The sequence below is a fragment of the Macrotis lagotis genome, chromosome 6 (genome assembly GCF_037893015.1).
Source record: "Macrotis lagotis isolate mMagLag1 chromosome 6, bilby.v1.9.chrom.fasta, whole genome shotgun sequence".
Lineage (NCBI taxonomy): Eukaryota > Metazoa > Chordata > Mammalia > Peramelemorphia > Peramelidae > Macrotis > Macrotis lagotis.
Genome location: NC_133663.1, coordinates 58,656,449 through 58,673,224, shown reverse-complemented (window position 1 = coordinate 58,673,224; position 16,776 = coordinate 58,656,449). Strand labels below are relative to the sequence as shown.

Sequence of the window (16,776 nt, the reverse complement as noted above, 5' to 3'; positions counted from 1 at the left end):
AAGTAAAACCCTAGGGGTGGCTAGGTGGCGCAGTGGATAAAGCACCGGCCTTGGAGTCAGGAGTACCTGGGTTCAAATCTGGTCTCAGACACTTAATAATGACCTAGCTGTGTGGCCTTGGGCAAGCCACTTAACCCCATTTGCCTTGCAAAAACCTAAAAAAAGAAAGAAAGTAAAACCCTAAATGGGATCATGAAGAGCCAGAAATGCTTGAACAGCAACAAAACTTTACTATAGGGAAACAGAGACAGTGGTGTAAGAAGCAATTCCAATGGGGAGAATCTACCTCAACGTGTAGAAAATGTGGATCAAACATTACAAAGTTCTCTTACTCCAGATCCAGGGTTCTTCCCCTGCCCTAGACTATCTCCCCATTTTTTTTCGTTGTTGGTGTACTCTGATGCCAGGATTCCAAGTCTTGGAGCACTCTAACCCATACCTCTGCTGCAAATTTGCCCAGTATATATTCTTTTCTCAAGAATGATTTTGGGGCATTTCTCCTACTTCATAATCCACAACCTGTCATTACCACATCTAAACATTGGCCCATTCTCATCCTAAAAGTTTAAATCATTTTTATCATGGTGTAGATTTATATTGAATACTCAACCTTTTCTGGAAAAAAAGAAATTTTTATAGAAAAGGGGTGAATTCTTACCCATTCTGTCTTCCCCTGGTCTGCCAGAGGGTCCCGATGGACCAGGCAGACCCATTGACCCCTTTTCTCCATAAGGTCCTGGGAATCCTGGGTCCCCTGGAGGTCCTGTTTAAAAAACATGGAAAATAGATCATGTTTCACAAACAGAGTTAAAATGTTTAACCCTGAAATTTGTGCTGCTTTGTCATCTTTCCCAAGATGAAAATGGGATGGCTTAGTGCAAATCCACTTGTTTAAGGGAGAGTTTGAACTTTGGAAACTCAGAACTTCATTTATTACCTACATATCCACCTTTTGAAGACCACTTTCTTCATACTAATAGATGAACAGTCCAAGTGTGGCACAATTACACACAGATTATTAAAAGACCTAGGAGAAGGCTTCCAACCTGCTATTTAAATATCTTAAGGGAGAATTTATAAGAAAGCACAGAGAAGTTATACAGGATGAAAAAATATGATGGTCTTTGTATACATCATTGTCTGTAGTACCCTCCTCAGGTCTATTGAAATAAGGAATAACAGATATATTTACTTTGGCTGCTTCTCCTCAAGGCATAATAACCTTGGGGGAGCATAACATCAAGGCTACTTTTGTGTTGCAATGAATAAATGTAACAAATTAATTTATTTTTATATAATAATTGTCCAGGGCATGATAGGTCACTAGAAGTACTCAGTTATATCTCTCTCTGTAGGTAATTATAGGTTCAGGGTCATTTACATAGTTAGCCAAGACAGAGTCACAAGGTCAATGAGACAGATTCTTCTCCTGTCATATATTCCCAATGCCATTTATAGAGTAACTGAAGGCAGCACAAACCTTTGCATGAAACAGGTGGAGTTACCAAAACACCTGGTGGTCCTGGCTTCCCACGCTCTCCAGGATCTCCCTGAAATCATTCATTCATTCATTCACTTTTTTCCAAAATATTGATAATTTTCTCATTATAAGGGCTTTCAAATTAAAAAATAATGATAATAAAGATTATATGATAGCAAGAAAATAAATAGCCCCTGGTGGAATCTTAGAAATAACAACAATGCTTTCAAAACGTGGAATCCATAATTGCATCAGTTTGGGGAATTCCCAAGGAGTAAATTTCTTTCACTGATGCAAATTGATATCTCATTTGTGTTGTATAGTCTTAATGAGTTGCTTGGGGCATTGGGAGGCTGCGACTTGTCCAGAGTCACATAGCTAGTATGTGTCAAAGGCAGGATGTGAACCTGATTCTTCCTGAAACCCTGGCCAGCCCTCAGTCTACAATATCACTCTGCTTATCTACAACATCACCCTGCTGTACCCCTATTGGATGGGGGGGAACCATCTCAAAGGTTTAAGTTAGACTTACCTAGATGTTTTTAAACTTTCCCATTTGGTAAATTAGAAAGCCAGGGATTAATTATAACCTAATATCCCAGTACTAATACTTAACAATAACCTTATAGATTATTCATTGAGCAAGAAGACCTGGCCATAGATTGTCCTTGGGCAATAAAGGTCACCATATTCCTTTTATCTTAACCACTACAACTAAGCCTATGTTGGGGGGACTAAAGCAACCATATGATCCTTTCTAGGTTATCTATCACTAATTGTATGACCTTAGGCAAATTGCTTAAGGTCTCTAAGTCATAGCTTCCTCATCCTTCGAATGAATGAACTCCTATATTCTAAGCCAATGATTGAGCTCCACAATTTCTTCCAACTCTAAAATGCCATGTCATCTCCTTCATTTTAATTTTCAATTAGATAATTAAATTAGTCAGACAATATGTTTGACTTATTATGTATTGAGGTCTTTGCTAGGTGATAGGGAGAGTCAGAAAGAGAATACTTGGTGAGGCTGCCTGGATTAGGGAATAGAGAGCCTACCTCAGAGTCAGGAAGACCTGGGTTCAAGTCTTGCCTCTGACATATTGGCTGTGTGACTCTGGACAAGTCATTGAACGTCTCAGTGGCTCAGACAAGTCTCTAAGATTATAAGCTGCAGAATGGCTGTTAACCTATGTTGGTAGAAGAACATTTCTTCATCAGTAGCTCCTATACTTGAGAAATCACAGGTCTAGACCACAGAAATAAATAAAATCACCCTCACAAAATATTTGAAAGGAACATGTTTGACCCTTCAAGAAGAATATTTCTCTATCTTTAACAAAAGCCTTAAAAGAATGTTCTTTAAAATACATTATTAAATAAGGAAACCATTGTAAAAATCAAAACCCTTAAAAATATTGGTTCAAAACTACTGTTGAATGTGGTTGGAAAAAAATAAAATATTTAAAATAGGAAATAAATAAATAGTTAAATAAGGAAACCCATTTTACTTTTCAGAAATCGTATTTCTGAAATATTTCTAGACATGCATTCAAAAGCACTGTGGGAGTTAGAAAATTAAGAGTCTCAGCCCATTAGGAATCCTCATTATATTACCTTAGTGCCAGAAACTCCAAATTGCCCACGGACACCAATTGCTCCAGGTTCTCCCTAAAAACAACCACGGACAGGTCTTTGTAAAATCTGATTCAATGAGAGGACAGTTTGTTTAAATTCATGTCTGATGTCAGTGTGTGCTGCCCATTTTAATGAGTGTGTGATATCGTTTTGCAATTTGAGGTTATAGTTTCCATTGATTTGATAGCGCTAGCATTTCTATCTATAAACAGAACATGCATATCACACACGGAAATGTCCTCTTTCCTAATTACATGTACATTTCTTTTGTGGCACAATTTTGATCTGCAAGTATATCCAGGAAGTCATACATTGGAAAAAAGATTGAATTCCATTTTGCATAAATTGTTTGCTATTTTGATGTTTTTACCTTTACTCCTGGAAAACCTGGAAGTCCATGGGAACCAGGGCCACCCTTGGAGATTCAAACACACACATAGGCACACATGTATACATACACACAAAAAATAAGCAGAAATGTGAGTGAACCAGTTATCTTTCCTTGCTTCATGATAGTTGTGAATATTAGGATTTCATCTATGTAGCTATGTTTGCCAAGGTAGCCTGAAAGAAAGGTACTAATAAATATAAAACTGATTCTGTTTCTGTATATCATTTTTGTTGGACTCCAATTAAACTACTCTCAATAATCACCCAAATGTCAGTCTTTTATACTGGATGCCATTATTCAGAGCACCCCAACTGTGTATTCCACTTGATTTTTGTCAATTTAATAATAATTACACTCAAGTATCTTGGAAACAGATGCCTTATAATTTGCTCTGAAAGAGTCTGGCATCATTTAGGGAGAGGCAATGCAAGTCACCATGGCACTCAGGCCTCATTAAGCTCCCTCCTTAAATCTAGAGTAAAGGGACAATCCAATTCCTATGCCAACTGAAGCTTGGCCTTGGTGTTGACAGTATCAATGGAGGTGCTAATTAGTAAAACTGGTGCGTTGATCTTTTTGGCTTTCTGCCTCAGTTTTTTCTAGCTGGTCCCCTAAGATTGACATTTCATTTTACCCGAAAAGCTTTAAGTAACAATTCAAAGTATTGTTAGGTTGGCACCAAAGTGGTCAGAAAATGACCAGTAATCCCCAGTATTTTTTTTAATCATTTACTCTTCTTTGTCTTATTTTAAGTATAAACATTAGAACTAATTTTCCAGTAAATGTTGAGTATCTTTCAACTTTTCTTATCAAAGCACTATTTTCTGTATTTTCCTAAACATTCCTTATAATTAGCCTAAAATCTTCTATAAAATATGAAAAAGAAATACTACATAGATAGATTAGGAAGATTAAAAAATTTATGCTGACCCATCAGGAAGGGTTAGAAAGAGAAATTCCATTTAAATACAGATAATATAAATATTTGAGACTCTATCTGCCAAGATAAACTCAGGAACTACATGAACACAATGCCAAAATATTTTTCATGCAAATAAAGATAGATCTAAACAAGTGGAGAAATATAAATTGCTCATTGATAGTCTGAGTCAATATAATAAAAATGACAACTCTACCTAAATTATTTATTCTGTGCCATGTCAATCAAACTGCTCAAAATTGTATTATAGAGCAAGAAAAAATAATAACAAAATTCATCTGGAAGAATAAAAGATTAAGAATATTAAATGAATCAATGAAAAAAATGTGAATGAAGGCAGCCTAGCCTTATCAGATTTTCAACTATATTACCATGTGGTAATCATCAAAACAATCTGTACTGGCTAAGAAAGAGAGTGGTAAATCAGTGGAATAGAATATATATATATATATATATATATATATATATATATATATAATACACAATAGTAAATAATCATAGTAATTTGGTGTTTGATAAATCTAAAGATCCAAACCTTTAGGGTAAGAACTCACCATTTTAAAAATTGCTGAGAAAATTAGAAAGCAATTTTGCATTATGAGGCATAGATCACATCTGATTCTGTATACCAAGATAAGGTCAATATGGACAAATGTTTTAAATATAAGAAGTAATATAAATAAATTGGGGGCATGAGAAAAATTTATCTGTCAGATCTATGAATAAAAGAATAATTCATGATCAAATAATAGATAAAATGAATCACAGAAAACAAAATGGATATTTTTTATTACATGAAATTAAAAGGCATTTGTGCAAATAAAACTAATGCTGCCAAAATGAAAATGAAAACAGGATGCTGGGGGGGGGGAGGATTTTTGATAGACACTATTTTCTGGATGGCAGAATTCTGGATACCATTTTCTTTATGGATCCCAGGAAGTTTGTTGGATAAAGGTTTCATTTCTCAAATATATAGTGAATTCAACCAAATTTACAAAAATAAGAATCATTCCTCAGTTGATAAATGATCAAAAAATAAGAACAGGCAACTTTCAGAAGAAGAAATCAAAGATATCAATAGTCAAATGAAAAAAAAAATTCTCACAATCTCTACTGATTGGAGAAATGCAAATTAAGACAACTCTGATATCTGACCTTACCCTTATTAGATTGGCTAACATAACAAAAATGGAAAATGACAAATTCTGGAAGGAATATGAAATTCTTAGGACACCAATGCACTTTTGATGGAGCTGTGAACTAGTCCAGTCAGAGAACAGTTTGGAACAATGCCCAAAAGGGGTATAAAACTGTGAATATATTTGACCCAGCAATACCACTATTAGGTATGTAGCCAAATGAGATCAATGAAAAGGGAATTGGACCTATTTGTACAAAAATATTTATACCAGTTCTTTTTGTAGTAGCAAAAAAAAATGGAAATCAAAGGTATGCCCATCAATTGAGAAATGGCCAAATAAGCTGTAATATATGATTGTGATGGAAAACTATTGTGCTATAAGAAATGAAAAGCAGGGTAATTCCAGAAAAACCAAGAAGACCTATATAAACCTATGCAAAGTGGAGTTCATTGTACATACTGTGAATGAAGGCAGCCTGGCAGTATCAGATTTTGAAGTATAGTAACTACCATGTGGTAATCATCAAAACAATGATCCAAGATAATTCCAAAGGACCCATGATGAAAAAGACTATCCACCTCTAGAGAGAGAACTGGTGAACTCTGTTGAATCACACTTGTTTTAAACTTTATTTTTTCTTGGGGATTTTATCTGTTTTCTTTTGTTACATGTCTAATATGGAAATATGTGTTACATGACTTCACATGTATAATAAATATCAAATTGATTGTTTCTCAAAGGAAAAGGAGAGACAAGAGGGAAGAATTAGGAATTTAAAGTTTTTTTCAAATGAGTGTTAAAATTTTTTATATGTAATTGGGAAATATTTAATGAGAACAATAAAAAAAATCTTTAAAAATCATTAATTTTGAATAATTCTTACCCGAGGTCCTGGGAATCCAGAAATACCCTTTTCACCCTTCATCCCAATACCAGGCTCACCCTTTACGTGGTGACGTTTTGGAGATATACGTGAAACATAAAGATGAAGCATACAATTTTCAGGAATATATAAAAAAGAGACATGTCAGTGTTGACAAAAACAACATAAAGATGACTTAGACAATCACTAGAAAAATGAGAATCTATGTGATTATAGTAATCATTCAACTGTATAGTAGCATACTTACAATCATCATTACTATTTACATGTAAAGGAATGAGAAATAACAGAGTGAAAGAAAGATATCATGTAATTTTTTAAAAAGAGAGAGAGGAAAACCTACCTTGGCTCCATATGGTCCAGGGGGACCAATTATTCCAGGCATTCCTTTTATGCCCTAAAAAATTACAAAGGTTAAACTCTGACTTATTTTTATTCCTTAAAGATTGAATTTCAACTTATTTGACAAAATAAAATGCAACCTCCTTGGAGGAAGTTATTTCTCTATTTTCATGAATTTCCAATGCCTCAAGCCCTGTCTGGGATGAATTATGTACTTAATAAATGCTTATTAAATTGAATTGGACTAAATTGAACTTAAAAGGAGATTTATTCTTTTATCAATTCTGTTTTTTCTGTTTTTAAAAATAAAGAGCTTTATTTCAGACTGATTCATATATAGAATTCATAGGCTAATTACAAAAGAAGTAGGAACATTGACATTGGTACTATCTTTTAGAGATTATCCAGAACAAAATAATGTGGTCTGCCTAAACATGACAGTTGCTGGACAATCTAGATGTGGAGCCTCTGAGAATGGAGTGACCCTATTTGAAGAAAGGAATATAATTTAATGGGGGGCTTGAAAACAGCAACATATTTTGAAAATAACAGTTGCAACAGCAAATGGTGAATTTTTGCTGGTTTTTTCCCCTTAATATTCACAAAATGTGGACTAGACATTTTAACATAGCCCTGTGAAATGGAAACACTGTGAATAAAGTATTATAGGAAAGGTATTATAGTATCACATTCCCATTTATTTTGATGCTGTTATGTAGCAAAAGGAGTCTTAGATTTCAATATACATACTTTTTCTCCTTTAACAAGACATGAACCAGGAGGCCCCACCAGTAAGGTTGGTCCTGGAGCCCCTCGAAGACCAACTTCACCCTATAAAAATAAAATGATACCAAGACAATCAGAAGGTTTAGTATCCAGAGATGGCAGATTAATCTGTGAGTCATGGGACAACACTAAAATTTAGAATCATAGTTCATGGAATTAATTGGAAATAAGTATCAGAACAATTTATAATACAATTTTTAATAATTCACTTTAAATTCTGCTAATTCCATAGACAAAACTTAAAGATGATTACAAAACTTTTTCTTACTTATAGGGACATGCATTTGGAGATTACTTTCTGGTGATAGTGATGACCAAGGTGTTGCTTCAGCCACTCTCTCAATCTTTATCTCTCTCTCTTTTCTTTCCTCTCTCTGTCTCTGTCTCTGTCTTTCTGTCTCTCTGTCTCTTTCCCTCTCTCTTCTTGCTCTTTCCTCTCTCTCTCTCTCTCTCTCTCTCTCTCTCTCTCTCTCTCTCTCTCTCTCTCTCTCTCTCTCTCAGATCTATACTTGAACAGTGACTGGATAGCAAAATGGATGCTGCTCAGGTGCCTCCTGAATGCAAACTATTCTTACCGGATCTCCAACTTGGCCTTTGACTCCAACACCTGGATTACCCTAAAAGAAAGAAAAACAAGAAATTAACGTTTTCATAAAAATTTAAATGCAATTTTTTTACCTAATTATTTGGTTTATTGGAGTCTATTAAAAGTTTTTGAGATGCCCACCAGCAAGAAGGTTAAAGGGAACACAAATAGTTAGTTACACCTGTATATTGGTGTTCTATTCAGAAATTCCTTGGTTTATATATTCCTACCTGATCACCTGGTCTCCCAGGGCGACCTGGAGGTCCCTAAAAAGGCAACCACAAGCAGAAAACAAATCAGCTGCTCTAAATTCTAAGACATTCTTCCGTTTGTTCTCTTTATGTGATGACTTAAGCAGTCCCTTAATTTCAGTTCAATGATATAAAAATATAAATTTTTTTATTTTTGATACATGAAGACATAGCTTTCCAATAATGATGATGATGGTCTTGTATTCATCTGGTGACAATTTCTCTCACTCCCCACTATGCTCAACAATATTACTGTTAGCTAACAATAATAATTATAGTGCAAAAACAAGTCATATTTATATTATACTTTAAGGATTAAATATGCTTTTCTGTTTTACATCAACCCTTAGTGATCCATCCTCTGATGACAAATGGGAAAACTGAGGTTCTCAGAAGGTTAGTGACTGATCATGTGGCTCATAAGTGAAGGGGATAGATAGCACTTGAACCCATAGTACACTCAGTGTAGTATTCTATCACCACGTGCTAACTTTAATTTTTTTGATTGCTAGAGGGAATTTTTATACATTATTTCTTTTTCTTTTTTAATATTAACTAGAAAAACATTACCAAACATGAATATTGACAGTGACGTTCCATCTGACCAGAGCTGAAGTTATAGATAGTCACTGGGGTATAGATTTTGACAAAGAAATAAATTTCATTTTGAGAGAAAAAGAATATTATCAACAATAGTGTGATACTTACTCTAGAACCTGGTATCCCTGGAAATCCGATTTCACCCACTGATCCATTTGCCCCTCGGGGTCCCTGTGCATGAGATAAAACAACCCATTTGTTTACTCAAATCTCTATCATCACAAATCCTGCATACAGTCCTAGCAGATTTAAAAATTCTCTTTATCTCCTGAAAGCCTTATAGGCTTCATTTTCATCAGCAAGTGTGGAAATCTTTTGACTTCTAATCTCACTCAACCTCAGGATACAGGTCAGAAATTTACACGCTCAGGGTCTATATGCCCTTTCCTCAACTGAAACAATAGTTCTTGACCCATAAGTGTCCTCTTTGGATAAATTCTGTCTCTATATTTGGGAATTTTTAGAAAAAATAGATAGTCTTTTTTTAAAAAACAGTTTGGAATTACTTGTTTAAAACACTAACATGATGCCACATATTCAATTGCTACATGTTTAATATATTATAAAAATAACAATATTTACTTAATTTTTATCACTCTCCTTATTGCTGTGGACATCTCCCAGCAGGGAAATTCTCTTCACTGAAACAACCCAGCAACTCATATATAATATATACTATTAAAAAATTATACAAAGCACTGAGAAAAGGAGTAAAGTACTTGACCAAGTCACATATCTATGAGTATGAGACAAATCTTGAACCAAGGTCTTTCAAATATCAAAGATGACTCTATTGACTATGCTATGATGCTTCTATATCATTTCATATATTAAAAAATGTGTTAACACAGCTTTAGACCTGACTCTGGGGACCTGGACCATTATTGAATATCTTCGGCAAGCTAATACACACACACACACACACACACATACACACACCTGAGAGGGATATAGATATGTGTCTATATAATACACATACAAACATATGTGAATACATATGTATAGGTAAATATGAGAGATATTGTATATATGCAGTGTATGTACATATACATAAAAATGCAAATATATTCATATGTTGTGTGTATTATAAAGGGGATGGGACACACATCTATATCTATATCTGTATCTGTATCTATATCTATATCTCTGTATCTGTATCTATATCTATATCTATAGCATCTATATCTATCTATATCTATATCTATATCTATATCTATATCTATCTATCTATATCTATATCTATATCTATATCTATATCTATCTATCTATCTATATGAAATAGGGTTAGGGACAGGACATCTGTTTTTATGGTCTTGGAAACTTTTGGTGAAGAAACTACTTCTACCAATACCATTTGGTGCTTTCTCAGTCTAAGTGAAATCAAGTTTGAATAGCAATGGAGTCACTGAGCCATACAAAAAGATCCCTGCGGGTACATATTGAGTTAAAAAATATCACATATTAACAATATTAATGTTTTATTTCATTTTTGTTAAATATTTCCCAATGATATCATTTTTGGTTATTTTTTTGCAAGGCAACACAGCTAAGTATTAAATGTCTGAAGCTGGATCTAAACTCAGGTCTCCCTGACTCCAGAGTTGGTGCACTATTCAATGATGTCTTAATCTGATTTGGGGGGCCTTGCTCAGTGTATGTATATACAAATGGAACCCATGGATCACATATTTGACACTTCTGGCCTCTAACACTGAGAGTTTAACTTTACACATTGATCCTTGACTTACTGATGGTCATATAGCTAGTATGCATCAGAGAGAGGTGTTGAACCCAGATCTTGCTAGTTTTGAGTCTAGTTAACTCACACTTTCTTTCATAATTGAGAAATACTAGGATGTTGAAATGAAAGTTTATGTTTTTTTCAAATGAAAGGACTTTTTAGGTCATCTAGTTCAATTCCTTCAATTTATAAATGAAAGAATTGAGACACAGAAAAATTAAGAGACTTACCTATTGTCCCATAGATAACAAATGACAAAGCTGAGACTCAAAACCAGATCCAAATCTGTTTTTTTCCCAATTTCCCACTTACTTTTCCCAAATTCTCCCACTGCTTCTCAATATGGGGAAGGCAGGGAGAAAGAATTGTTTGTTCACATCAGACAATTTGCACACCTCAAACAATTTAATAGTCTAAAGAATCATTATTATCTCTTTGCAAATATGATTTAATATTTGTTTTAAGGTCACACTGAGTTACCTACACAAATGAATGATCAATGACAAAAGTCAAATCATCCTTCCCTGCCTAATAAAAGATTTACATAAATCTGAGAAAGTAAATTCTGTTAGGAAGCCATATCAAAAGCAGATCATTAGAAGAGCAACCTGGTCCTGCTTTCAACCTCATAATCATTTATAAATAAGAGGTACTATGAGGTTGCCCTATTTCAGGAAGTCAAGGTCAGAGTAAGAACAACACATCAGTCAATTCTTGATCATACTAATGGGGAACAGTAACAATATTTGGATAATTCAAAATAATGTAACAGAAATTCTTTTCTTTTTTTTAACCAGGATCAGCAATGTATTGTTGTGGGTTTTTTTTTTACTTATCCAGAAATTTTACTTTATATTTAAAATATGTTAAAATTATCCTAAATTCATTGAGGTCAAATGTCAAATGTTCACAGGGGACCAACCCAAGGTAAACTGATTGTCAAATCAAATTTAGCCCCTGATTAAAGTTTTGCTTTGGAAAAATCCAGCAAGCAGATAATTCCTAAGATGATAAAGAATTGACTTCACACTTTGATCAAGAAGGGCATGAAAACATAGACTCCATAGGAAAGACTTACAGGTAAGCCCGGAGGTCCTGGATCACCCCGATCTCCCTGTAATGAAGGAATCAATTCATTGGTAAAAATAAATAAAACTGATGGCACATTTTCTCGGAGTATAATGCTTCAAGACAATGTTGAAGGACTTTTGATGAAAAATGCTATTTTCAGAGAAAGGATGGATGAGTCTGAATGCAAACTGAAGCATACTTTTTCTTCAATTTATTTTTCTTGATTTTTTTGTCTGTTTTCTTTCACAACATTACTAATTTGAAAATATATTTTGCATTACTGCACATGTATAAAATCAAATAGCTTGTCTTTTCAATTTGAGGATCGACATGGAGAAAACTTGGAACTCAAAAAAAATTTTTTAATGAATGTTAAAAATTGTTTTATATGTAATTGGGAAAAGTGGACTATTAAAAAACGGATGGCAACAATAAACTGAGGAACATTATAGTGCAATACCTCAAAGATTCATGATTTTGTCAGTGTTGACACAGATCATAACCTAGATGATGGGCACATGCACAAAGATATGTATAGCACAAAGCCCCACCCTCATCAGAAAGGTCAGTTAAAAGAAGATCTGGAAAAGAACATGAGATTCTTATTTATGGACACATGAGGGAGTTGCTGAAATTTTTATTTATTTATTTATCCCTTAAATAATGAGCAGAAATCTCTTTGCACTGAAGCCTCGAAGTGTTATCCCTACTTTAGGATATTCTGTTCTTCCTCTAATTATACTCTCTCCCCAATCTCCCTACCTCCCCATACCCCTGATTTAATATAGAATCTTAGAAAGTTGCCTGAGGCTCCAAGAGGTTAAAAGACTTGCTTATAATTGTACAGCTATTAAGTTTTGGTGTGAAAATATGAACCTAGATCTCCAATTTTTAATCACTAAAACCTTTCTACCTTCAATTCTTCCCTTTGACTAGAAAGATAACTTGTGAGACTAGTACACATTTGGGATCAGATCAGTACATTTCTAAGCCCATGTTGAACTTATAGTTATTCTGTATCTACCCATATATGTTCCATCATATTCTGATGGAAGCTTTCTGAAGGCAGGGATGGTTTACCTTTTGTACTTGGATCTCTTAAGGTTTAGCAATTTGTTGATTGATTATCAATCATTCTGGACTGCTTTATTTTTTTATTTTTATTTTTATTTTTTGGGTTTTTGTAAGGCAATGGGTTAAGTGGCTTGCCCAAGGCCACACAGCTAGGTAATTATTAAGTGTCTGAGGTCACATTTGAACTCAGGTACTCCTGACTCCAGGGCCATTGTTCCACCTAGCTGTCCCAGCTGCTTTATTTTTTGATGTTAATATTGGCTTAATGTCAAGGTTCTTGAAAAATTTTAGGAGCATAAATTTCCCACTCTTGCACAATATCTTGCAAATAATAGATGCTTGATACATATTCATCAAACCGAATTAGTTTTTTTTATTTCTGAGTTTAAATACCAGTAAGATCATTTCCATAAATTAAAAGAAGATTCTCTCTGAAACTGTGAAATCTCATTTTATACCACTGACTTTTTAACAGATAAAATAAATTCTACAGTTTACTTTTAAAACTGCCCTTCTTATCTATGATACTTTCCAAACCTCTTTCTACTCTCTTCTGTTCATTTCTCAGGGAAGCTCTATACTCTTGTTGCCTTTGAACATAAAACCTTGCAGGCTTTCCATTTCTCTGGCCAGTCTCTGGTTCTGATGGGATGAAGCTTTGTATTGGTTCTAGCTTTGCTGGAGACCCATTTCCCATTGTCAATGGACTTCTAGATAACCTTTTCTGCAGTTCTAGGGTGAAAGAAAGCCACTGTAGCTTCTCATCAATTAAATTATCATTTGCAATTGCTTAAATACTTAAAAAGCCACATACACAAATGGCATATGAGTCATGCTAACTAACAGTCACTGTTCTGGTAGATAATTTTATAGCAATATTCTTGTACCTAAAGTGTAGAAGTATATCTTTATAATAATATGAAAATACCTCTATCTGCGCAGACATGTGTTAACACACAGTTGCTTGGTTTTGCCCCTACTTACTATTTCTGGTCTCCTTAGAACACGACAGCCTCAATTATCCAAGTATGGGAATTTATAATGACTTCATTAAATAATTAGAATTAATCACATGCATTATCACTTTTACAATTCAACTCCAGAATACTCACCGGGAGGCCTTTAATAGCATCTGAAATATACACTGAATTTCCTTTTTCTCCTTCTGGTCCTGGAAGACCCTGAAATTCAAATATTTGTTTAGGAAGAAAAGTACAACATTATTAGAATGCATTCTAATTCATGCTTATTATTATGTTGCTTTTGATGTTGAAGTTTTTTGGTCATATCTGACTCTTTGTGACCCCATTTGGAGTTTTCTTAGCAAAGATACAAAATAGTTTGCCATTTCCTTCTCCTCCTCATTTTACAGATGAGGAAACTGAGGCAAATAGACTTACGTGACTTGCCCAGGGTCACTAGTAAGTGTCCAAGGCCAGATTTGAACTTAGGAAGATGAGTCTTCTGGATTTCAGATTTGGAACTGCATCCACCATAGCTGCCCAGTTACTGTTGATTACTAAGGCCTAACTAGTATATCCAAGTTCAATGTTTCATTTGGCTTCTTTGTTCCCTAAGTTGTATCATTACTTTTAACTATATCCAGTGCTTCTGAAACATATAGTTGATATCTATCAGAAATTTGGATTAAATCCTAAAAGTTAATGAATAAAATAAAACACTAACTACTGATATTGATAGCTATAAATAAATTATCAAATAAACTGAATTGCATCTATTTCCAAATAATAAAATACATGGGCAGGAGTGGCCTCTCTATCATTGATCATGTAATAAACATGCCAGGAATGGAATAGGAATAGGAATAGATTTCAAGCTGGAAGGAGCTTTAATAAACTCTGAGTCCAAACCTCACATTCTACAGTTGAGGAAATCCAGACCCTTAATTATTAAGAGACAATATGCAGGGTCATCTAAATAGTAAGTTATCTAAGGGGAAGGGGGGATTTGAATTCAGTTCCCCCTAACTCCAAACTAAGAATTCTACAACATGCTCTGTGCACTTAGCATAGGACGGAATGGTAAAAAAAAATTATTCTTCCAATGCTGAATATCTATGCCTTGATCAAGTTGTGACCTCCATCTGTAAAATGAAGGGATTGAACCACAGGACCTCTTGGGTGCTGCCACAGTCTAGAACTATAGTCAATGCAGATGGTGTGGAGAAAGAAAAATTGAGAAGCTTTCCAATGAAGGGGTGAGTGGGAGTCTTGCTCTCTAAAAAGAAAACTCAGTTTTTATCATGAAAGCTATATTTGAGTTTTGTGCTTGACTTGGCTCTATTGAGGCCAGGGACAAAATCAAAAGTCAGCTATAGTTCTGAAGCAAGAAAGGCTTACTAGAAACAATCTAAGTCTATGATGATTTATCAGGGAGAGATGAAGATGCCACAAGAAATCATATTAAAAGACTGAAGTATCTCTGGTCTTTATAAGGAGGAAGGAGAAAATAAAAAAGAAGAAAGGTCAGGAAAAAATGAGTGAATTCCTTGGTAGACCTCTATTTAAGGCAAACCTTAGTCCTAAGAAGAAAGGGTTACAAAGGATGGGTCTTTGGTTCAAGCCCAAGATGTTTGAGGAAGAATAAGTTCATGGACAAACTGAGATCTTGGACTTTGCTGATAATAATCTAGTTTAATGACTCTTAGTGATCTCAATGAAAAGGGAGTTATTTGTGGCATGCTTAGGGTGATTGGTCCAGCAATTAAATGACTCATGGCTTTGGGTATTTTTTACTTTGGTAACTTTTAACCTGGAAATATTTATACTCATTAGAGGAGATAAAGGAGTCTTTCATCATTATCAGGAATTTTTTATTTAGTGATCACCTGAGGACATGCAGGTTAGGACAATGAGCCATATTCCATTGATTTAAAGATCATGAGATCAATGATGTCACCTCAATGCATAGGGATCATAGGATGCTAAAGTTGAAAGAGATCAGGGATATCATAAAATCCATTCCTCACATTTTACAAATCAGAAAACTGGACCCTAGAGAGACAAAAGGACTGGTCATAATCAGAGGTAAGCAGAAAGAAGGCCAGAATTTGATTGCAGGCGGTAGTATGGAGTAGTGGACATAGCAAAAACACTAGAGTCAGGAAGACCTGGGTTCATAGCCTATCTCAGATGCTTCCTAGCTCTACAACCCTGGACAAGTCATTTTACCTCTGCTGCCTCGATTTTCTCATCTGTGGAATGAAGGCATTGGACTCTATGGCATCCAGGGTCCAATGATGCTTTTTGATCCAATAATGTCAAAAATCAATTATCTTTGCACTATACCACATTAGCTCTTAACAAAGGTTGCTTGCTCAACTGTACCAATGCTGAAGGAAGTGTGTGGTATTAACATCATTCATGTTTCAAGAGATTTAAAAGAAATCAATTTTTTTTCTTTAAGTTTTAAAACTTTATTTAAGAAGATTCCTCTATGAAAATGTAGGGCAAACTTCTAGTCCCCACCTATACATGTCATAGAGTCCTTGATCATTTCTAGAATGAGAGAGAGAGAGAGAAAGAGAGAGAGAGAGAGAGAGAGAGAGAGAGAGAGAGAGAGAGAAGAAAGATAGATGATAAATAGTGGAGTAATTAGATAGATGGTAGATAAATATATTAGTAGATAGCTAGTTAGACAACTAGTTGATGTAGTTGTACATTTTATATACATATGTATTCAAATACATGCATTCATATACATATCTCTTTTACTTTTTAATCACTTTTCACTTCAAGGTTCCCAGAGTATATTTTATAAAAGTCAAGGACTTTCAAGTTGTAAACTAAAGTCTACAGAGCTGACAAATTACAGACTTGTATGCATATCTA

The 16,776-nt window shown here is 34.5% G+C and overlaps 1 protein-coding gene across 3 annotated transcripts in view; it reads right to left on the bottom strand.

The window, feature by feature from the left end:
• The window catches only part of COL4A4 (collagen type IV alpha 4 chain), a 150,182-nt gene that overhangs the window by 89,835 nt on the left and 43,571 nt on the right, over window positions 1–16,776 (bottom strand). For all 3 annotated transcript variants that reach the window (XM_074191244.1, XM_074191246.1, XM_074191245.1), the window contains 12 exons: window positions 14,038–14,106; window positions 11,859–11,894; window positions 9,148–9,210; window positions 8,419–8,454; window positions 8,178–8,219; window positions 7,567–7,647; window positions 6,818–6,871; window positions 6,475–6,534; window positions 3,486–3,530; window positions 3,095–3,148; window positions 1,481–1,550; window positions 659–763 (listed from right to left, as the gene is read on the bottom strand). In XM_074191244.1, the coding sequence (XP_074047345.1) occupies window positions 659–763; window positions 1,481–1,550; window positions 3,095–3,148; window positions 3,486–3,530; window positions 6,475–6,534; window positions 6,818–6,871; window positions 7,567–7,647; window positions 8,178–8,219; window positions 8,419–8,454; window positions 9,148–9,210; window positions 11,859–11,894; window positions 14,038–14,106 (715 nt within the window). The remainder of the gene's footprint in view (window positions 1–658; window positions 764–1,480; window positions 1,551–3,094; window positions 3,149–3,485; window positions 3,531–6,474; window positions 6,535–6,817; window positions 6,872–7,566; window positions 7,648–8,177; window positions 8,220–8,418; window positions 8,455–9,147; window positions 9,211–11,858; window positions 11,895–14,037; window positions 14,107–16,776) is intronic.